Source organism: Nanorana parkeri, unplaced genomic scaffold (genome assembly GCF_000935625.1).
Source record: "Nanorana parkeri isolate BGI_ZX_2015 unplaced genomic scaffold, ASM93562v1 scaffold1014, whole genome shotgun sequence".
Taxonomy (NCBI): domain Eukaryota; kingdom Metazoa; phylum Chordata; class Amphibia; order Anura; family Dicroglossidae; genus Nanorana; species Nanorana parkeri.
Window position 1 is genome coordinate 344769 of NW_017307282.1, and position 24155 is coordinate 368923.

Genomic DNA, 24155 nt, shown 5'->3' on the forward strand with positions numbered 1-24155 from the left:
CAACCTATTCTGACACTCCCTCTTCCCAACCCTATTTTTCATACAAGGTCAGCTTTAAAAAGGGAATCTTTAAGCCCTGGGCATGTGCTAATCCTAAGTAATGTGCTAGAAATGTAATGATTAATTGAATAAAGTTACCAACAAATAGTCACTGTAATAAAAAATATAGTGGATAGTTCCTGGGTAAAGAATTGTACTGCAACAGCTATTAACATTTTAAATTATGAAGAGTAATATGCTATGCAATTTCTAATTTTAAAATATTCTTTTTTCTGTCTAACCTTTTCTGATAATTGGGTAACAATAATGGGAGGTTTACATTTGTAGTCTTATGAGCTGGTGACAGCTGAATCATGTTCCTCTTGGCTTTAATATTATCCATAGTCAAGTGTGGCTTCTCTTTTGAATGTCCTAAGCTTTTTACCATTATAGTTTTTTGTCGGGACATTGGGAAAAGAGGTGGCCTTGTGCCATGGATAATAATTGGGGTAGATCCACTTTTTGCATGCTGTGATGATGTAACCCAAGAAATTCTTTTAGTAAAAGTCTCTCTAGGAGCAGGTTGCCTAAGTTTTGGTAGCGTTGACTGGTGTGTTGCTTCATATATTAGTAGATGGTGGTTTTCTCCATCTTGATGTTGATGGCAGTCATTTGGATTATTACCATCTGCTGATATGAGATCTCTGAGATTTGGGCTTTGTTTTGAGAACGGAGGTATGTCATCAACTTGTCTATTAAGAGGCATTGTCATTGCCTTCTCAATGTGTGAAACTGATGGGTTAAATGTTTGTTGCGTTTGAAATTTGGCAGACTGGTTTACTTTACTTTGAGTGGAAGTTTCCTGTTCTGCAAAGTGTCTGGTGTTTTCTTGATGATGTTGTTCTTGCTGATTTAAATCTTTATTACTCAAGGGAGTTAATCTTGCACTGGCACCCAACTTCTCTTGCTTTGATGAATCTGGGGGCTCCAAGTAAACCATTTCTCTCCCTGCAAATTTTGAAGCTAAAAAAAAAATAAAAATAATATTGAATATTGAATATTGATATTTACAATGTATTAATTCAGGCTGTTTATTTTGTAATAAAAATACAAGCAATAAATAATAAAATGAAGACATTATACACAAATTGTTTATTTTAATCAATGAGGTTTGCTAAGGAACCTCTAATAATACACATTGAATAATATAAAAACAATAAGGAGATTATCTCCAACACACTGCGAACACAGTACAATGCCTGATGCCTGGACTGGAAGTGCTGCCCGTCCACATTTATTGTTAGAGAGATAGACGCCACTCTTATTTGTGTTCTTTGCCCAGTAGCTACTTCTTGGTCTTTCATGTCTGGGTAAATGATTTTGGCTTTTTATTTTGGTTTTTGTGCCATCTTCTTTATTTCTGTGTGTTATTGAAGGCTCTGTTCTGTTATACATTCTTTTACTGTATTTCCCTTTAAAGTTTTCTTGGTTCTCTGGTTTTATTCCTTCAATGCTTACCTCTTCTTCTACATGTTTGTGTTCTTACCACTCTCTCTCTGCTGTTCCTCAGTTGCACTCCTTACCTTCGCATATTTACACCAGACATGCAGCTTTGCTTTAAAGAGAAGCGGGAGCATAAAAGATTTTTTTGCACTTTTCTTTCTTTTTGTGCATAAAAGATTGTGCTTCTTGACATAGCTGTTATATTACAGTCTATAAAGAGGGACGGGTCCTTTGCTAAAAAAAAGTTGTGCAGGTAACCAACAAGTTTATCGGTATTCCTTGTTCCTTGTAATATACTCACCACAGAGGTGATTTTTGAGGATTTCGCAGACATTACTCATTGTACTCCGATAGTTCAATGAATCCTCCTGGCAGCTGTCATAGACATCACAGATCTTCTACCTGTCCAGCTTCTATAATTTATTGGGAATGTACTGCAGCCTCCATGGTTGGAATATTAGTATGTAACTCAAGCTTCCAGAGCCTTCTGGTCACAAATGATTTTCTTCTCAGGGTTGCAACAGTAAAGCACATCAGGTAGTTTACTGTTACAAAGCTGGGAAAAGAATGAAGGGGATATGTAAGTGGTAAGAGAAAAATGCTTCTCTGGCTAGAGTCAGAAGTACTACTTTATCCTGAGGAAGGCAGTGCTTTATTTTACCCTAAGGTAAAAATATTAAAGTAGGCTCTCCAAATATTAGGCTCTAAAGACATCTGATTTTTATAGATAGACATGTGAATTCAGACTTAAAAATGGCCAGAAATTGCACAAGAAGAGTTGGAACATGCCATCTTGGCAATTAATACTTCAGACCCTCTTGGAAAGAGGTACATAGTTTCTTTCCAAAAGACCAAGCAAACCCAAGGCTACCAAGGAATTAAATCTGGAAGATGTTTCCACCAACATTATCTAAAGTCAAAAGGACACCTTATCCAGGTTACCAACTGGATAGGCCTAATCAAGAGCAAAACCTGTTTTAGGTGAGTTAAAGGAGAACTATGATGTGAGTGCTTTTCACTCACCTCATAGTTTTAGCCGACCTGTGACAATGAGACTGTCACAGGTCGGCTCAGTAGATCGGGAGGTGAGCAAACACATACCGGCGTTCGCTCACTTCTCGATCCTGTCACGGCTCTCTGCCGTGACAGGGGAGGGGCTGGATTCCCCGCTCCGCCAGCGCTGACTGGCGGAACGGAGGGGGGAGGGGGTGGGTACAGCTGGCTCTGCCTCTAGATAGGCACTCACGTAGCTGGGCGGATCCAGACATAATTGTCGGAATCCGCTTCAGCTGTGGCGTCTCAGTATACCGCGAGCTGTAGCTCGCGGTATACAGAGCTTAGGGTGATGGGAGGATGCTAGTTTGTGTCCTCCCGTTACCCTAAGGAGAACTATGAGGAAAAGCCCTAACCCCATAGTTCTCCTTTAATATCATTAATTACTAGATGTGTGTCATTGCTCACACTTTACTGTGATCCTTCATATTGGTAAAATGAAAATGGTGCTTATTCTGTTCGATCTAAATTATAATTAGAAAGGCTGCATGCTTTAATCTGTTAAACAGTTTCTCTAAAAGCAGTCCTCTTGAACAATTAACAGGTAATTTTTTCCCCAGATTACCGGATGCACAGACATGCTAATAGTTAACAGAAGAAAAAGAAGCACTTATACACTTGTGGTTCTGCAAGAAGCACTGGAGAACATGTACTGTTAGAAGTACTTGAGGTCATAAAGTGGGAAATATTGTTATGAAACATCTCTGCAATAAAAGTATATCAATAAAAAAGTACCTTTCAAGACATTTTCTTGATTATCTAACGTAATAGCGATTTCATCTTCTTGAACAGTTTCGTTCAAAAGATGACTCTTTTTGTTTTCAAGTGCTTTGTTTTCATTTTGCTTAGTTTGTTCTTTAAACTGAAAATCATTCTGATTATTTGTGCACCTTATTTGGTCACTGCTGTGGTAGTCAACCATTTCTCCATTCTGTGAATATAGAACAATGAATCACTCTTACATATATATAGAAAAATGAAAGCTATAGATACTTTTTACATTACAGAAAGCCTTAAAGTAAACATGAATTGAATTTTTTTTTCTTCAAAGTGTAATAACTTCCCATGGGTTGCTGCAGCAGATCTATAGCGATAATGTTCTGACTCTAACTACTGGCCCCCAAACCCTGAGACTGATCAGTATACTGATACAATTGCTCAGTACACAAGCAGGTGGTTGATGGGCATGAAGTTGTGGTGTGGCGCTCTGAGCATTGGATGCAGCTTTCAGGTTGTGAAATGTCTTCCTCTTTCATTGATGTTATCAGTATGGATCCAAACATGACCCTAAAAACAGAAAAGCAGGATGCTCTTCTGCATGCAGTGCCTGTACAAATGCATACATAACCACTGTTAAAATTGTACATAAGACTGAGCAGCACAAGGAGTATCTGTAAAAAATAAATCAAGGCAACTGGACTTGCGGTATTTTCCTTGAAGACATTTCACTAGTCATCCGACCAGCTTTCTAAATTCAGAATGACTTGTACAAAAAAATCCTATGGGTTTGAGAAAGCTGGTCGGATGACCAGTGAAACGTGTTCAAGAAAAAATACAGCAAGTCCAGTTGCCTTGACTTATTTTTTACAGATATACCATGACCTGGATAAATGAGAACCTTCACAGACGTAGCACAAGGAGTGCAGCAGAGGCAGAAGGTGTTTTGAACACAGTACAGTAAAAAATAATGGCCATTGCTGGTATTGGAAAATACTAGTTGTCTAGCCATGTTTGGGTTCTTTACTTGTAAGTCACACACCCAGAACAATAATGCAGCAAATGTACACAGGAAAATTTACCACTGCATCAGTATAACAGCAAGGCAAATATGTTTTTAAGGAGGGGTCAACAATGACAGCATCCAGATTTTTCTCATGATGCTGGTCCTGAAGGTAATTGTACAGGTGTGCCTGGCCATGTTCTGTTGAGGATGAATAACTATAGATTTTACTATAGGCTGGGTTCTTTAATAAATCAAGTTTGACCTTGGGTGTTCTTTCAAATGTTTAAACAACAAAATGTCCAGCTTTTCCACCATGGGGATAATGATCAGAATTAATATGATCTATAACATATAAGGTCCACATGTGTTTAAGTATTTACACATTACTGTACTGCACCATTTTCTTTAATTAGCCATATTAAATACGCTGCCTTTCCAAAAAAAGTAACCACCTGGATTTAGCTAAGCAAATAGGTCAGAGCCTTCCATTGGTTAATAGATCTAGGTTCAGCAACATTATGTGCTCAAAAAAACAAGATCAGCTGCCAACCCAAATATACTGAATGACCAGGTTTTTCCATCAATGGATTTCTTCTTCCCTGATGGCACATTGGGTATATTCCAAGTCAGGATTCATCGGGCATCACATTTTCACACATGGATTGGCCACCACAGTGTCCAGATCTTAACCCAATTGAGAATCTTTGGGATGTGCTGGAGAAGACTTTACGCCAACTCTCCAATCATCGCTACAAGATTTTGGTGAAAAATAAATGCAACTCTGGACAGAAATAAATGTGACATTGCATAAGCTTATCGGAACAGTGCCGCGGCGAATGTGTGGCATAGTAAAAGCTAAAGGCCGTCCAACTAAATATTAGAGTGTGTGACATTTTTTTTTGGAACAGGCAGTGTATTTTTGTCTAGTTTTACCAAGCATTGCTAGTCAATCTGAAATGTTGTAAACAGCACTGGCTTCAAGCAATTTTTTTTATTTTTGTCACAGTTTTAGCATTTAAACTGTACAATAATATTTTGGCCTCCATGACCTGTCTGTTCATATATGGTCCAGAAGTATTTTTTTTAAATCTCATATGGGAATGTACTATTCACGGGAAGCTGTGATATAGTAAGATTTTACAAATTAGCCTTAACGGGCAAGTGTCTAAAGGAAGAATATCTTATATCCCGTCTGTAATGTGTGTAGAGTTGTACTATGATTACACTATATTATTAAAAATGCTGATTTACCTTGAATAACCAATATTTACTTGGTTTCTTTAGAATTTTCTTAAGGAGCAGATAATAAGAAGCCACAATTGGTGAAGGTTTATTGTTTACCACCAGATGTGTAATTTTGGATATTTCTATATCCATGGTGCAGACCATATGGCTCAGAACAGCAGAATGTAGTTCATCTGGACGAAGCCTGCAAGAGAAATAAAGTTATTGAGTCAGAGTCAGTTATATATACTTTGGAAGAAGTATGCAAACGTTTATAAATGATATCAAGTTCAGTTTTATTTTTCTCAGAATTAAGGAAAACACTTCTTTGTGACATATTAGAGTGTTCGGCAGCTCATTGTTTTACATGCTATTCACCTATTTGAAACCTGCAGGCTTCTGTACTTTCAACCAGTTTGCCTTCATGTTGAATTCAGTAAAAAGATGTATTTATAGCAATCTGCCTTCTGTGACATCACTGCACAAATCTATATTACATAAACATACACTGCTAGGAGTGTTATATTTGCAGTAACCTCTGCAGATAGATAGTAGATAACTGACAGCACATCATGGAGTAATTGAATTGGTATTAAACTCTCAAACTTATGGAAACCAGATCAAACAAATATACATTGTCCAGCAAAGTATTTCTTTACATTTTAGCCCATACACTTACAGTCATCATGTTCCAAACAACACCAACTCTCTCAGCTTGGCTTCCCTGAACTTCCTGTCGAGTACAAGATCACAAGGGACAGCACAGTCTACAGCAGCTCTCCATCTACTACCTTGTAGAAAGGAGAGGGGAGGTGGGAGCAGGGAGGAGAGTGGCTTGTCTTGCTGTGTCTGTGTTTATGGAGACACAAACAGTTTACTAGCGCATACACAGGGTGGGCTCCAATAGGACCCTGCAAGGGAAAAAAGCCATCCTAAAACAGAATATCAGAGACAGTGTTCAGGGGACCAGCTTATTCTGCAGGAAGCTAAAACTTTTAAACATCAAGAAGCAACATCCATTGTAAATGATTAATCAGCATTTGAAATTTGCTTAAACAATGTTTCACTTTATTATCACTTTAAGTTACTTACATTCCTTTGTTTTTATACTTTAAAGACTCATGCTTGCTGTACTACTAAGGTCAGTGCTGAATTTACCATTAAGCAGAAAGCTTGTGCTTATTTATAGACAGCAGAGCTAGGGTAACTACTTCTTCTTTCTTTTCTGTTTATAAAAGTAGCGATTTAACCAGAGGTTGATGCTTTGAATGCCAAAAGCTGTGTGCCTACAGGCTCTAGTAATGGAAATCTAACATTAATAATGCTTAAAGCCTACTAATACATTGGTATTTATTGATGAAAGCAAAAGAATACCCGTTTGCCTTATGGTTAAACCAATCAGCTTCTCAGTTTGTTTAGAAAAGCTTTAAAAATGAAAGATAGAAGCTGATTGGTCACCATGCACAGCTGCACCTGATTTTGTCTGCTCCAGTTTTGTTAAAATCCCCTCAATATTTTGCATCTTCTGCTGTGCTTATCTGTGCTGCATATTTCTGACAATTTTTTAACCCCTTCCTACTCTGACTCTCAGATTCTGTATATCCCTATGCTGGCAATTATTCTTCTAGGTATTTCGCCTTTCAAAGACAGTAGCTAACACTTTGCAGGTCTGGTTGCTTTCAATCTCAGCTGTCATTGATAGCTTAGGTTTATACTGATGATTGGGAATTGAGTCAGCTATGTTTACATGGAGACTGGAGGCTTCCATAAAAAATAGCAGCCTTCAGCCTGAAGATGAACATCTGCAGACTGCAGTGGCCTCTTTTTACTGCTGGAATTGCCACATACGATTACAGTATGAAAAAATGATAAATATATATTTAAAAAAAAATAAAAATACATTTTTTGTGTGTATTTGTCTTTAATAAAACAAAAATAGCAGGGATTTTTTTTAAACCGTGTGTAAAATAAAAGCCTTATACGTCCTTAAAGTAATATTAAAATTATTTAGGTATGCAAGGGCACATGCTGACACTGCTACGTTTGGCCTGAACATGTAGGCATTAATGACCTCTGGATATGAAAGCAGTAATCTGACATGTATCTACTGTACAGTGTGACATTACTGTGCTCTTCTACAGCAGTCTACACAATGTACAATGCAACAAAATGTTTCATTCAGTTTTATCCCCTGTACTGTACAGGTAATCTGCTTCGACCACTCGCTCCTCATACATGGAAAGATTGCCCACAATTACACTGAAATGACAAATTTTATATGAAAATATCATCCCATGTATGTCCAGTTAAGGTATTGCCAATGAAAAAAGAAGGACAATATACCATGAGCTGAGTTGCTTGTAAATGGTGTATCCTAATCCTGCTGAGACGTGTACATTGCTGAGAAAAAAGCAGTGTAAGGTTTAGTTAGGGGTAATTAAATTATATATATTTTCCTGGTAAAAATAATCCCCCATTTTATTATGTCTTCTGCAGAGGTTACAAAATAATTGGAATAGCTAGGTGGTAATGATAACAATCAATGTATTATGGCTCCCAGCGCTGTCTCATTATCCCCAAAGTTGTTTTTCGGCTAATGTTGCCCTTGCCACCTCGAGCAATCCTCTAAAGCCCAGCCATTCAGTTTTACTTTGTGTCTTTTATGATATCACGCTTTGCAAGTAACAAGGTGTTATGAAAACAACATGCTTTTTACGATTTCCTGCATTTAAATCCAAACATTTAAGCAACATGACTCTTTTTCTATGGTTATTATCATCTCATAACACCTGCTGTTGAACTCATGACTTCCAAAGTGTAAATGTGCAAATACAAGAAATAGTGCGGCACTCACAAAATAATGCTGGTAGGAATCTGTTCTCCATCATTTGGCACTGTACATGATGATAAACAGCAGCAGGCCACAATCAGGTTGCTAACATTTCCTGTGCCCACATTTACAACTCTCCAACACAGGATAAAAACACTCACCTGGCCAGGTTTTATTATTCTATATAAATTATGGCTAGTAACATGTCACATTAGGAATGCAGTAGAGATGTTTTTTTTTTTATCTTTCTTCTTAAGTTTCCAGATAATGAGTTATTCAATGGGTGGACACACCATTCAACTGACGCTCTAACAACCTGTAAATATTTTGATGACTCAAGGGTAAACTGTGGCGGTTTTGCAAAGCTGCTAAATGGGGGAATTTATTGGTAACCCGTGTAGGGCTGTGGTAAATAAATAAAAGTGACTGAGCTGGTAATTTACTGCCTTACCATTTTTTTTTTGCATATAGCATGTGGGCATGGCCCATATCATTAGGGAAACATCTGTCTAGTCGACTGCTTCATAGAAACAACCCAGACTAAACTGTAAGAAGAAAAAATATGTTCAAACATGCTCTATATTACAGAAGAGACATGCTATGTCTCTTACATTGTGCTGGCCTGGCCAATTGAGATGGTTAAAGCTCTAGAACCTGGAAGAAGACCAGGTGAGGATGTTGGTGCCGGCAAAAATTGGTGAGTTTAGTTCCACTTTAAACTAAACGTGATCTGAGTGCAGGTTTACCCTAGGGCAGTAGGCAAACTCGGATCCTCCAGCTGTGGTGAAACTATAAAATCCCATCATGCATTTGTCTCTGGGATTCATGACTGTGGCTGTCAGAGTCTTGCAATGCCTTATGGGATTTGTAGTTGCACCGCAGCTAGGGGGCCGGAGTGCCTACCCCTGCCCTAAAGCATTCCAGAATTCTACATGATCTCAAATGCAGTTATATAATCCAAATATTCCATAGTTGATGGAGCTAGGAGTTTGGTTGTTCATTCACTAAAAGTATAAGAAGTCAAATTTGACTACCTGCAGAATACACAGTATACAAAACCGTGTGGCTATAAATATCTGTGATTATAAGGCTAGGTCTACACTGATGATTATATCTCTTTGCTACTAAGAGATCAATCACTTGTTAGCATTCATCTTATTTGCAACAGATTGAAATGAATGTGATTTTATTGTGAGATAACTGCCAACAAGTAGTTAAATGTCTCAGTAACAAGGACATGTAATTGCCAGTCTAGCCTTAGGGTTTGGAGGATAATTAGTAGAAAGCAAGTAGAGGAACGGAATTGAAATCTAGTCTGATTACAGCTCCAGAGCTGACCATACACTGCCTGTGAATCATCCGAAATGCTAACTGTGGGTGGCCCTGCCAGCACCACCTAGTTCACAAAATTGTGAGTTGAACAGTGACTGCAGCCATGCAGATACAGTCAGTGTTCGGGCATTCCAACAGCTGCGTGTGGTGGCTGTCAGAATTCAAAAGTTGAAAGTGGAGGAAAAAAGTATATACAGGATGGATGGCCAGCTTAAAGTGACACTAAACTTAGGAGTTAAATCTTGAAAATGTATTCAAGTACCTTAACTTTTAACAAAAATGTATCCTTTTTGTGTATCACTCAGCTGTAGATCCTCCAATTATCACTGAATTGGTGTTGATACTGTCCTTCTATCTCCAGGGTGGCTACTTTAGTTCCCAATGATCCCTGTGTGTGTTGTAGAGTAGCCACCACTCCAACCTTGCTCCCGTGATGGACTACAACCTCATATTTAGTTTACTAATTTGTCATGTAGTCCAGTATAATACTAGGTTGTCTGTATAGTGATTGCAGCAACATTGCTTTTACTCACATCTGGAGATTATTGTTTTCCTAGAGACAGCTAGATGCGCTTGTGAAGACTGTTCTGGCATTACTTTTCTCTTTACATCATTGATAAAAACAAATGATAAAGTGCACTCCTGTGAGAAGGACACACTTAAGGAATGTGGATAATGTGGAATGGTGTGCACTGCTCCTCAATACAGGGAGAGGAGCCCTGTAGATCACAAACACAATATAAAACAAAAAGGCTGAGGAGCGCAACTACCTAGGTGCGTGCTACTAAACTTGGTAGGCTAACAATAAACACTGATATAGGTGGTGACTTACTTTCCAGTTGGAGTGTGAGCAGGTATATCTGAAGTGGATTGGCATCCAGAGTCTTTCTGTTCCAATGACGAAAGGTGAGGGACTGACGGCTCCAGAACCGTGGATGCGGTAAGAGATTGCAGGCACACGTACTCGGCTGGCCAGGCCGAGCTGTGGCAGCTGTAGAGGGAAGGAGTGGATGACTAACTGCTGAGGAACTCAGCTCACCATGTGTCTCCACGCCGTGCTCAGGAAAACTGTCAGGGGTGCACAGAATGTTGTGTGCAAGTATTCTACGTCTGGGGGAGAGAGTGACACAGCGGGCAATGTCGGCAGTCGGCTACGCGTTCACTCTTTATGAAGCCTCAAGGTAGTAAAGACCCCGGGAAGTCGGTCGTCTTTTTAAAATTGTTAACAAAGCTTAGTGTCAACATGTAAGGTCCGTATTACCGACTTCTATATCACTGTATCACTGGTTATGTTGACATGCAGTTGAACTAGTGCTGCAACATCAAGGAATGCAGATACCACTAGTATATTGTGTTTAACTTGGTTTGTCTGATATGTGATAGAGAAGCCCTCCAAGGATCAAAGCTTAAGTGAAAATGAATTTGAGATACAATTCAAAAAGACAGTGATCTTAAATGTAAAGTCTATCTCAATAAACATGTAACAAAAACTCACAAGTACCTTTTACAGGTACATGATTGGCAGGTGTTGGAGGTGAATTCTTGCCTTCCTAATAGTATATTTACTATTATTAGCTAGTATTAATCAGATATCCCATGAAGGTCACAAAGGCAGTGAAATAGGGAGCCTCTGCCAATACCCTAATAACATATAAGCCAAGCAGGTAAGCTCTTCTAATGCTTCCAGTGAGTTAGGAAGAAACCTTTTCAGGGCGTGGATATTAAAGTAGACAGTGCAGTGGTGTAGTGTTAGAACTTCTGCCTTGCACCACTGGGGGTCCCAGGTTCAAATCCTGATCAGGACACTATCTGCAAGTTCTCCCTGTGCTTGTGTGGGTTTCCATCCCACCCCAAAGTTGGGAAGTGAATTGGTTTCTCTCTAAATCTTGTGAGATAAAACCCTTAGATTGTAAGCCCCTTAAAGGCAGGGACTAATGTGATGTGTAAAGTTGTTGGTGCTCTATAAATGTCTGCAATAAATAAAAGTGATCTTTATATACTGTACTGAACTTATTTAAAGGCTTAGTCCATGAGGTTGATCGACTAAAGGCAAATAGGCTTTTTATTTTGCAAAGGAATTTTGCATTAGGTTAGTAAGCATGGTGAAAAATCAAAGGCTAGGCAATCACGTACAAGATAAACGCCATAAAACAGTATTTTTGCTTGCGCATGATTGGATGATGTTAGTCAGCATGCAAAATGAACAGCCTATTAGTAAATAAAGCCCCTGTTTTTATGTAACACCTACATTTAGTGTGTAAAATAACACAGGGTTGCCTTCCTCCTTCCAAAGCGCCCCCTACTTACCTGAATTGCTTCTCTCTGCAGCCTTCTGTTTTTGTTTAAATTCTGCACAGGGGATCTGTGAATGGGAAAACTACTACTGCCACTGCAGAGAGAGGGATGTACATATCATAATGGAGTATAACTGCACTTGTAGTTCATTGTTTACTTCCTCCAGCCCCATAACAGAAGGTCCGTACCTCCGTTCAGACATGGGGCTGGGAGTAAACAACGCAGTAGCCTGACCATTGCATCTATGATACACTGGTTGCGGTTGCGGTTGCGGTTGCAATGCTTTGCAGGCTTCAATGCAAAAATTAAATAAATGTACTTTTTTATATTAATGTGGGTATATTTTTTAAATGTTTTCAAAAAATGGAGTATGCCTTTAAGAGAATGTGCCAATTGGATATATATTCAAACCATGTGCTCTGGACAGCAAGACTGCTGTGTGCAGCTCATTAAGAGGAAAACACCAGTATTTGTACTAAAGAATGAATGTGAAAAGTCGCTTAAAAAATTTCCAGTTGCAATTTGGTGTTGCCATAAATTCATCCCGAGTCACAGCAATATGTCTGCTGCCACCTGTCCTATAAAACAATCCTCTAGTTATTACAGGCATCCATCTTTTACTCGCCAAGAATTACTAAAAATATGCACTTAGTTTAAGAAATGTTACCCAAGCACACTACAATGCAGGTATGTATGACTTCCTAAAGAATAAATGAAGGCAATTTTACTGCATCTTATTAAACTCTATGGGGTCTATTTATAAATGTTTTCACAAAAGATTCACACAGCCTTTACCCAAGTTTCACACGTATTTACACGTAATCACACGTAATTGGATTCAGTTGGAAAACGTGTAAATCCCGGATAATTCTTGTGTGAAAAAAATTATATATAGACCCCCTAAGTGTGTTCATAATTGTAAGTAGTCGGTACTTCCAGCTGCAATGGAGGCTTACCGATTTTTGTACGATATAGAACTAAGACGTTTTCGCAGAAACCCATCATTTAGCCATTTGTTGTCCATGGCTTCCTTCACAGTTGGACGTTTGGAAGGGTCTGGCTCCAGGAGAGTGTGGATGAATCGAATAGCACCTGAGTAGGACAAAAAAAGGAAACTGTATTGTTGTGCATTGCAGTGGAACAACGAGGTAGCCATGTTCTGTCAATTTTAACTAGAGAATGAAATCACGTTTTACACCAAGATAAATTACACAGATGGTGCTTTCCATAATGGCAACTCAGTTCATTGTTTTTCTCATGAGATGCACCTCTCAATCTCATATTTGTGCCTCTGTTGCCTGTTTAGGTTTGTGTATTATAGACATGGTTGGAATGTTTTTTTTCTGCTTAATTCATAGAAGAAGCGCAAGGTTTCTATCCATTATACAACTTGATGAACATAGGTAGTAGAGAGGATGGCAAAGACTAGAAAGTTGAAACTTTGATAGTCAATGTAGAACATGAAGAGGGATCATAAAAGAAAACCTTGCATTTTTACCATGGCAGAGTTCCTTAAAGTAACATGTGTGAATCTATAATGTAACATAGATCAATCAGTACCCGTTGAAACACTACGTGGAATCGGGTTGATTTCCAGATTCACCATTTTCTGATGTAGCTGCTTAATGTTAAATGGCTCCACAGTAAAAGGAAGCGTTCCCGTCAGCATTGCATAAATGCTCACTCCTCTGAAATAGAATGCACAAAAACATACTATAAATAATATAATGTAATAATAATATTTTTTATCTACACTTTTAAATTCTGTTAAAATATATTTTATAATTTTGACAATGTATAAGGCATACCATCTGTGGCACTAGTGTCAGACGTCCTATTAGTTCTTCTATCTTAGCCCAAGTCCTGATGATCACTTCCACTTGCAGAATAGTTCTGCTTTATGCCTCCTTTAGTACTAGTGAAACAGCACATTGATCAATGAAAGGAGTAGGTTGGAGGTATCAAATGTTTAAGTACACTGCCTGGGCAAATAGAAGACTTTACGAGGTGGTCTGACTCTCCCATCATCACTACAAGATCTTGGTGAAATATTAATGCAAATCTGGATGGAAATAAATGTTGTGACATTGCATAAGCTTATTAAAACAATGCCAGTGAATGCATGCCGTTATCAAAGCTAAAGGCGGTCCAACAAAACATCTTTTAAATTACTTTTTTTAGGCCAGGTGGTGTATTTTATATATTAAAGGCAAGTTGTAGTGGTTTTTGGTCACACTTTTTATTTTTAAGGTTACAAGTTTGTAAAGTAATATTTTTCCTTCAAATGTTTTTGTTGAAAAATGAACAAAAGTAAACATTGCTACATGTAGTGTAATCAAAATGGTTACAAAGTCAGGGTAAACTGATATTTTATGTAGTTGTTATTACTATAAAAATTATATTATTTGTATGAAATCCTTATTTTACATATATTTAATACAGGGTGCTTCAATGCCTTATTGTTAACAGTACATGTTGGGCTGTCTTATAAGAGAGCCGACCTCTAGCTCAGCACTTGTTGAGTTCTTTTGCAGGCTAAAGATCTAGAAGCATATGCTGGTTGTAGAAAGATAAATATATAAAATGTATATGTAACATTTCATTTCTACACAACTAAAAAAAATGTAGATACTACATTTTTTTTTCTTTTAAACATAATACATATATCACACAAATATGGTAAAATGCTATTTACATCGACGGCCATTAAGTTCTGTGATTATCAAGAACCTTTGCTAAATCATATGTAAAGTACATTCTGTGCTCTGTAAGGGCAGTACACTGAAGTATTACATGCATAAAAGCTATTTCTATATATAGTTAACATCTGCTTTATGTATATAAATAGGAATAGATTTTCAAAAAGACATACATTCTAGGCATGTAGAAATGAACCTTGCACATTTACACAATGCAAAATGTGTAAAGGTTTTATTTGGATACCAGACCACATGCCTGGTGTTCTGGGCTGATAGTGGTGGGTCAAGAGGGCATAACATTAAGAAAAAGAAAGAGAGGAAATTGAGCTGCTGTACTTTAAACATTTGCTGCACATTTACTTACTCTGCACATTCGATCAATGGCATTGGCCAATGAATATGCATGGCTAGAGCACATGGATAGCTATAGATGTTTCCTCCCTTACTCTTTAATAGAGATGCCCTGGAACATTTGTGTGGTGCTAATAAAGTTGGTTAAAAATAATTGAAAGAAGATCTAGAGTGCTTTTGAAGATATGTGTTGCTTTGATGTTGATGTTTAATATTCAGATCCAAAGACTGCAAAACTTTCTGAAGCACTGACTTGGAACAAACATGCAGTTAAGTCAGAGGAAAGTCAGAACATCTGATCTGAATACTTGTTCCAGGTCAGAGACCCAGAAAGCGTTGACCTCTTTGGCTCAATGCAAAACATCCAGGCAACAAGTATCTTCAAATGTGCAGCTCATTAATGGCAATCTATGTATTAATTTCTCATTACAGGTTTCACTTAACTAGTAATTAAAAACAACTAAAAGTATTCAGTGAACTAGTAATGCTATTGAGCTGGCACAGCAAATGTGATAATGTCAGACAATTTACCCCAAATTAATCTGAATTCTGCGTAATCCCTTACATAAAATAAGCACACAGGTCTGTACAGGATTAGTAACAATGCACTTCTTGAAACCTTTGCTATGTAATTCCTTTCTTTCTGCTTCCAGCATTACTGATTGCCTTCAAACTTTTGGTTTGAATCTTATTGGTGAATGTGAATTTTTTTTTCTTAAATCAGACTTTCTACATGTGAGAGGCAACAATGTGCCTTAAAGTGACACTAAACTCTGGAGTTCAATCTCAAAAATGCATGCATGTACCTTAACCTTACAAAAATTTAACTTTTTTGTGTATCACTCGGCTGTAGATCCTCAAATCATCTCTGAATTGGTGCTGATACTGTCCTTCCTTCTGGAGGGTTGCTACTTTTGTTCCCCATGGTCCCTGTGTGTTGTAAAGTAGCCACCACTCCAAGCTTGCTCCTGTTATGGACTATAACTACAAATGAGCTAACGTAACATGAGATTGTAGTCCATCACGGGAGTGAGCTTGGAGCGGTGGCTACTCTACAACTACTCTACAACACACACAGGGATCATGGGGAACAAACATAAGCACCCTCCAGAAGGAAGGACAGTGTCAGCACCAATTCGGAGATGATATGAGGATCTACAGCTTTTTTTGTCTGTTTATAGTTAAGGTACTTGAATTAATTTTTAAGATGTAATTCCTGAGTTTAGTGTCACTTTAAGTGGTGTTTCAAGATTATGAATAAGTGCATTTTAGGGTGGCCACATTATATACTAAACAGACTGGGAAGGACTGGTGATGTACATCAATGCTTGAATGAAACATGAAACTCACAGCAGATAGGCTATTATCCTTGTATGCATCTCAAGGATTAGTTTTGGGTTTTGACAGGCGTGTGTATCTTTGATACCCCAAGAATCTCTCTTTACATATGTTAACTTTGAGAGTTACAGTATAACTACATTTTTGCAGAAGAGAAATGTGGATTGAAGAAATAACAGCCCTGTGATGTTCTTGTAATGTGTTTTTACAAACAATGTTATATAATCCCTTATTTATACTTACATGGACCAGACATCCACCTTTGGGCCATATTTTTTATTGGCTAATAGTTCGGGTGCTGCATATGCAGGACTTCCACATTGAGTGTTAAGTAGGTCTTGCGAAAGGCCTTCACACTTTATGGTGTTGCTTAAACCCAAATCTGAATTAAGTAGATAAGTAAGTAAACAGTAAGTAGTACTAAGTAAAATATTGGTAACACGTATACAAAAACAAATCTTAATTACAATCATCTTACACTTTTCATTACATAGTTGCATTTATTCTAATTGTACAGTTGTACTTTTGATTAAGATTTTTGGTATAAAATTAGCATTTGTTCATGAATACTGTAAAAGTTATACCAAAACTTAATGTTTTTCTCAAATATTTAGAATGTATTTCCTAAATATTTTCATATCTGTATATTTTATTTATGGATACACACTACATTTAGAGATCAGTCAAATACAACAGGAATTTCTATTCTATGGTGTGTCTATGTATGGAGGTAAGATATGGCCAGGACTAAAGCTGGTCATACGTTGAGTCAACTAATTTCATTTGAAAGCCTGAAAATTTCATCCAGACCTGCTACTTGAATGGAATCCCAGACTTATTAAACAGGTTTCTTTTTTGCCTAGCACATGCACATTATAATAAATAGAATTTTTCCTGAACAAAAATAACATTTATTATTAGAATTTTATTAAGAAACAAGAACAATTTCCCATCTGCTCCTTCCATTTTCCTAATCACTACGGTTGAACACGAATGTCAATTAAACTTCACTATCGACTAGAAAAGCAATTGAACATTCTAAAAAAGAAACTTTCTTGACTGAAACTCTACTGGTATATGGCCATATTAGATGAATACTCAGAGAGAATATTGAAATGCATTTTTTACCACTTTGGCAGATGCATGTGGTGAGAGAAGTAATACGATAAAGCTATTGTTGTTAAACACAGTGAAGCTGCTTATTATGAGGCTCAATGCATGACCAACAGTACCAACAATAGTGGTACAAGAGTTACATTCCACCATATTTCAGTGCGCCTAGATGTAATATATGAGGAATATCCCATTCCATTTAAAGTGACACTAAACTCAGGAGTTAAATCTTAAAAATGCAATCAAGTACCTTAACTATTAACAAAAATGTATCTTATATGATTATCACTCAGAATTTGTACTGCCACTGTCCTTCCTTCTGGAGGGTGTAATCTCGTGTTTCGTTTACTAATTTGTATTGAGATTGTAGTCCATTACCGGCGCAAGCTTGGAGTAGTGGCAACTTTACAACACACACAGGGACCATGGGGAACAAAAGTAGCCACCCTCCAGAAAGGACAGGGTCAGCACCAATTCAGAGATGATTTGAGGATCTACAGCCGAGCGGTGCACAAATAAGTTAAATATTTGGTAAAAGTTAGGGCACTTGAATGCATTTTGAAGGTTTACCTCGTATCTTCCTACATGCAACTCAGATTAAATATAGACTATGTTGCACTACCCAACTATTCCCATCACAAATCCAAAATGATAAATGGCAAAAATACCACACTCTTATATGTATAGGTATTAATTATTGCATTTTGCTAATGAGCCATACATGTTAGAGTATGGAGATCCACTAAAACTGGAATCACACCCTGTAAAGTTATAAGGAATGCCCTCAAAATGGCTTCCTTTAGTGTGCATTATTGCAGGGTAATTGTAAGAATGTTCACACATTGTGTGTAGTAGTTAATGCTCTCACTTAACAGCAATGCAACCACACACTTGCGCCTCTGCACAAATCTCTATAGCAAATGCAGTAGTATTTATACATGGATACTTTAAGGACTGGTTTAGCTTTAGGTATTGCTTGTCCTTATATATGTGCATCCAGCACTTGGGAAGGGGTTACTGTAACTGTCATCAGCGGTCACAATGGAGATAAATGAAATACATGTTGACCAATGTGCTCACTGTTTTTAGGCAAGCTGGGGAGCAGCTTTTTAGATCTGCAGTTGCCATGGTGCTGTACAATCGATCAGTTATGACACCAGCCATTTGAGGACCTGAAAGTTCAGTTGAGAGATGATATGAGCACACTGGAAAATGTGACAGGTATTACTAGAGGTATGCCTTGAATGTAGCATACACTGTGCATTGCAGAACACTGCAGGAAACAACAATGGTATATTTGATTAAGGATTGAATAACATTCATTGAACATTTCTACGTTGGTTTTTCTTTTGGGAAACAGTTAAATCAATCAGATTAGTTCTGTTCTGAAGTGTTCTATGCTCATAATTACCTACCAACAATTTTAACGTTGCCATTTTCGTCTAACAGGAAATTTTCTATTTTCAGGTCCCTAAATAATATAAAATAAACACAATTTGTAATTACACTGTATTTAAACACAGACTACAGTTCTCTTTACCTTTCCCCTTTACATCATATCATGATTTTATAAGTTCTAGCAAGCTAGAGTTGAAGCTTGCATGTTCTAAAATCACAGTTCAATATAGACTAAAACCAAAATTAACTGTGATAAATATGAGCAGATCTATTCACTCAAGCCTTACTGATAGATTTTTTTTGGCCAGTATGTATTTCTATTACATAACTCAGTCAGCTAATATCAAGAGCTGTAGTAAAACTTTGCCTTGGGATGCCAGTAATACACATCAAAATGATCTTACATGTTTAAATAAATCTGTCTAAAATATATGATTCTTTTAGTAAAATGTTAATAACACATTGTACTGAGCGCTGATATCTGGATAATGTATCATACTGCATATGCTGAAGTAATTTCATTAAAAGATACATTTTGATTGGATGATATGGGTTACTGCATTTTGCTGTTCAGTTTGTTAAATAAGACTGCACAAGGGGAGAAACACCTTTGCAGTATATGAGCTGGGATTCTAATGATGTATCAGTAGCCACTCCTACAATTACCTTAACTACATGTTATGGTAGGTCACCATGTTCTGAGACATGTTACAGATGGACACTGTCATAATCCTATAATTAGCTCTATGCTCAGATATCTATTGATTGGTACATTTTAGCAAAGCAGTGTAAGGTAAGTGACAAAGGCAGAGGGTATATGGACAAGAAATGAGCAATCATGTTCCTCTTTAGGTCTGTTTTTAATTACAAATGCTGAAGCCTTGTTTCTGTGCCATTGATTGTGACAACCTGAAACTTCAGTCATAGTACAAAGAACAAAAGCAAACTAGCTTCAAGCCTGTTTACCTATGAACTATTCCATGGCGATGTAAGTGTTCCACTGCTGACATAATCTGCCTCGCATTTCTTCTTACTTCTTTTTCTTCTAATTTCTTTTTGTCACAAATTCTATCCATCAAATCTCCACCTTCACATAGTTCCATCACCATATAAAAGGAGTTTTCTGTCTCTAGGGTTTCATAAAGCTGCACAATGTTTGGGTGTTTAACCATCTGGTGTATACGTGGCTCCCTCTTCATGTTCTTTAAAACATACGAATCTTGTTTGGCCTTCTTTTTGTCAATCACTTTTATAGCCACCTTAATATAAAACGGACTGTTAAAATTATGTACAGACAATAGATAAGTTATAGAAACATTTTATTTCATAGTTTATTTATTTGGCCTTTGTTCATTAGAAAAACCCCAAAACTAATATTGAATAAATGCCGATATGCTTGCAAATGGCCATCTGGTTTGATAAGCTTTGATTATTATGGCCTTCATGTCTTCATGTGCAGATTACACTAAAGGCCAAAGCCTTCAGTCACCATATGTATTAATGGTGCCATAGAGTTGTTGAAAGGAACTAGCTGCTACCTCTGTGCCTATCTTCATCTTGTCTATAAAGGTTGTATTTTGTATCTTGTATTTTCATTGCTAACTTGGATAGCTCTTGACCTACACACATATACTGTATATCATGAATCCAAGCCTGCGTGTTCATTCTCCTTTGGATTATTATTATTAATAGTAATAAACTTCCTGTTTTGTGCTCTGGTGCTGCTCATTTCTAAATTCTTCAAACATGAGATTGCCATCTTGAGTTTTTTAATGTCCTTGGTTTCTGAGAATTAATTTTAAATTATATCCCTTGTATGCTGGCCAAGACTAATTGACCTCAAGCATAGCACATCTATGATTACAGATGCAGAACATTTCAACACATTGCAGTCACAAAGGTATGCTAACTGCCACTGACCATTCAGCATGGCTGAATCTTCACGTATAGTACATGCTTCTTAAACCTGACTTCAACAGTGTATAAATGTTAAAGTTAAGGTTGTCTTATCCCCCAGTAGTATGTATTTAAAATAAAGGAGATATATTTTTAAATTTTACAAGGGTGTTAAGTTGTCTGTGGTGCTCATATCCACTTTTTCTTCTTGGTTATATAGAATTGTCTTTTCCCCATCTAGTTTGGAGATCAGATTCATTATCTTTATCATGTACCAGTAATATATGTATTTCCTTATTGTTTCTATGCAGCAATACAAACATACTCCTTTTAGTTTAATGATAACATATTAAACAAATATAATTCCAAATGTCCCATGTTTAATGAGTAGTCATTTTGAGTTATTACTGTATAGCTTATGTAATAGTAATTTTTGACCCGATGTTCACTACTGAACTGTAGAACAAAAACCGTTTACAGCCCTTCAATTCTAGCACCAAAATACAGCATTTTAGATGATGTAACTAATGGTACTTGACCTTGAATATAAAGTATGTATTGTACTAAACTTGTTATTTAAAATGCATAATCCAAGTGTGTTTTGCAAAGAATTTTGTGCCAAAAATGAGTTAAGACTGAAAATAGCAGATTAGCTTGTGCTGCTACCACCATTTGTTTTGGCTCATAGTTGCCAATAAAGTTCTTACATCTCATAAACACCTGAACACCAGCTAAAAATCTTTGGCACTAAATGAACACTGTAAATATCAAGATAAAATGTGAATTAAAAAAAATAAAATAATGTTAGAATGTGTGGCACTATAATTTTACATTTTAATATCACAGTCAAAGCAATCTCACAGGTATCCAACATAAAAAGAGTCTACACCGATTACTTAAAATTAATACAGTCGATTGAGTTGGTTGACTTGTATGAACTCAATCAGCACAACTGCCTGTTTGACCTATTGTTAAATATTTAAACTGCTTTGTTACATGAGATCACTGGCCTTTTAGTGTAGTAGTGCATCTTTACACCTCCCTGAACTTGCCTTCCTTCATCTATGAACATGACCTCCTCTAAGATTGCCCCAGTGCTCTTTCTAAGTTGTTCAGTCATGTCATTGTTCTGCATTCCTTTTTTCTCAGTGTCCTTTCATGTGTATGTATGGAATAAAGCAAAGTGTTATCCATTTACTGATTTTCTGTAATAAATATTTTTATTGTTGTGCCTTTTTCTTATATTTGTTGTTTAGTAGCATTGTTGTTGATTTTGTTGCATCAAATACTTTGTTACTAGGGATAGTTGAACATTAAAAAAAATACTTTAAGTTTGAACCACCAGATTAAAATCCCACGCAATCCACTTTGAGTGGATTGCGTGAGCATGATGTATTTCCCATTGCTGTTTCTGGATATCTCTTAATAGGTTGGAATGTCATACTGTACTCACCCTACTATAATGTTTCCAGCCTTGCTATTCAGCATCAGATTGCCATTTTATATGTGAGGTTAGACAGCAACTTTGTATTTGCAGACAGAACAAGGAACACAAAATAGCAGACAGAACAAGGAACACAAAGCCAAGGTTTGCTTCAATTACTATAAAAATTTTCAGGTCACGTTTTATATCTTCCAAATATGTGATCTTCTTACCAAAATTGTTTTAAAATATTCTGCCATGTTTCCATGCAACCGATATGCAGTATATGATACATAGATGAGATAGATAGACAGATAGATAGATAGATAGATAGATAGATAGATAGATAGATAGATAGATAGATAGATAGATATTGAATGTAGATAAATTAAAGTTTATATATTGATTCCAAACTCCAAAGTAGATCGCACATCACTTCTTGGATTGCCAAAAAATTACATATCAATAATATAAGATTGAGCTTTGTTGGGCACCACAACTTTTAGTGATTCTAAACCATTACCAAACAGCTTATTGGATTTCCAGAAAAAATGGAAAGGTTGGAACAAAATAACTCAGTAGGGTTATCTTTAATACATCCTAGCAATATATTATATAAAATGTAAAGGATGCAGTACCTTTTGTCCTGTAGGAATGTGCATTCCTTCCATTACTTTTGCAAAAGATCCTTTGTTGATCATTCTGCCAACAAGATAATTTCCCACACGTTTAGTGTGAGGAAAGTTCTTTACAATGTCTTCAGGCATCCCGGAGAAACAGGTAAGTATCTGCATTTCTCTGTTTTGTTTCCCACATTCTGTTACTATCTTATCTAAGTTGTCTCCATCCAGAGCAGTGTTGATGGCAGCAGGCATCCTTGAACTCAGGCTGGCTAAGATAGATAGATAGATAGATAGATAGATAGATATTGAATGTAGATAAATTAAAGTTTATATATTGATTCCAAACTCCAAAGTAGATCGCACATCACTTCTTGGATTGCCAAAAAATTACATATCAATAATATAAGATTGAGCTTTGTTGGGCACCACAACTTTTAGTGATTCTAAACCATTACCAAACAGCTTATTGGATTTCCAGAAAAAATGGAAAGGTTGGAACAAAATAACTCAGTAGGGTTATCTTTAATACATCCTAGCAATATATTATATAAAATGTAAAGGATGCAGTACCTTTTGTCCTGTAGGAATGTGCATTCCTTCCATTACTTTTGCAAAAGATCCTTTGTTGATCATTCTGCCAACAAGATAATTTCCCACACGTTTAGTGTGAGGAAAGTTCTTTACAATGTCTTCAGGCATCCCGGAGAAACAGGTAAGTATCTGCATTTCTCTGTTTTGTTTCCCACATTCTGTTACTATCTTATCTAAGTTGTCTCCATCCAGAGCAGTGTTGATGGCAGCAGGCATCCTTGAACTCAGGCTGGCTAGACAACTAATACAGTAGGTAGAGTATATGTAAAAGAGGAATATGACTCTGACTGTAGTAATTCCTCGTAGTCTATCAGGCCATTATCTAGAAACAGAAACATCTCAATGATCCCTGCTCTCAGTCATGTAGATTTGCTCAAGCACATCCGAGCTGTAGATTATTAGACAAACCTGATACATGCAGCCAGTCATTGCCAGGAAGCTGCCTGTAACAGTGACATCCAACACCAGCATTACCATGGAATGAACTGTGCATTTTTACCTGGTACAAGTAGGAGACCAAACGTTAAGTGGACTGGCTGGTGACACCTACTAGCCAGTCAGCTACTTCTAGATATATCCCATGCTTTACATACGTTCAAATGCCATAGCAAAATAGCAACTATTAGTGAAGTATGAAGTACAATAATCCTTGCGGCATAAAAAAGGATTAGAACAAGCATGAAGATGCTTAAAGTTGTAGACAGCTAATTATGGAGTTGGAATACATAAATGCCAACAGTCCACCTTTCAAAAACAGATAATATTGCTATTTCCTAATTCATCT

General features: G+C 36.9%; 1 protein-coding gene across 1 annotated transcript; it reads right to left on the reverse strand.

Moving 5' to 3' along the window:
• Window positions 1-217: 217 nt before the first annotated feature.
• Window positions 218-23032, reverse strand: LOC108795826 (hormonally up-regulated neu tumor-associated kinase homolog A-like). The gene is made up of 9 exons (XM_018567133.1): window positions 22796-23032; window positions 19805-20097; window positions 18856-18911; window positions 16571-16709; window positions 13500-13627; window positions 12896-13031; window positions 5510-5687; window positions 3271-3466; window positions 218-1002 (listed from the first exon to the last, which is right to left on the reverse strand). The coding sequence occupies exons 1-9, from the start codon at window positions 23030-23032 to the stop codon at window positions 239-241; spliced, it is 2127 nt and encodes a 708-aa protein (XP_018422635.1). The 3' UTR covers window positions 218-238.
• Between the last annotated feature and the right edge of the window lie 1123 nt (window positions 23033-24155).

What these genes read in the sequence shown, in the direction of transcription:
- LOC108795826 (XM_018567133.1), bottom strand. Translation starts at nt 23,032, where the DNA reads ATGCCTGCTGCCATCAACACTGCTCTGGATGGAGACAACTTAGATAAG. An exon ending in TGGCAACGTTAAAATTGTTG is followed by an intron (nt 16,710 to 18,855) that starts GTAGGTAATTAT and finishes TACTTAATTCAG; the next exon opens with ATTTGGGTTTAAGCAACACC. An exon ending in AAGGTGGATGTCTGGTCCAT is followed by an intron (nt 13,628 to 16,570) that starts GTAAGTATAAAT and finishes ATTCTATTTCAG; the next exon opens with AGGAGTGAGCATTTATGCAA.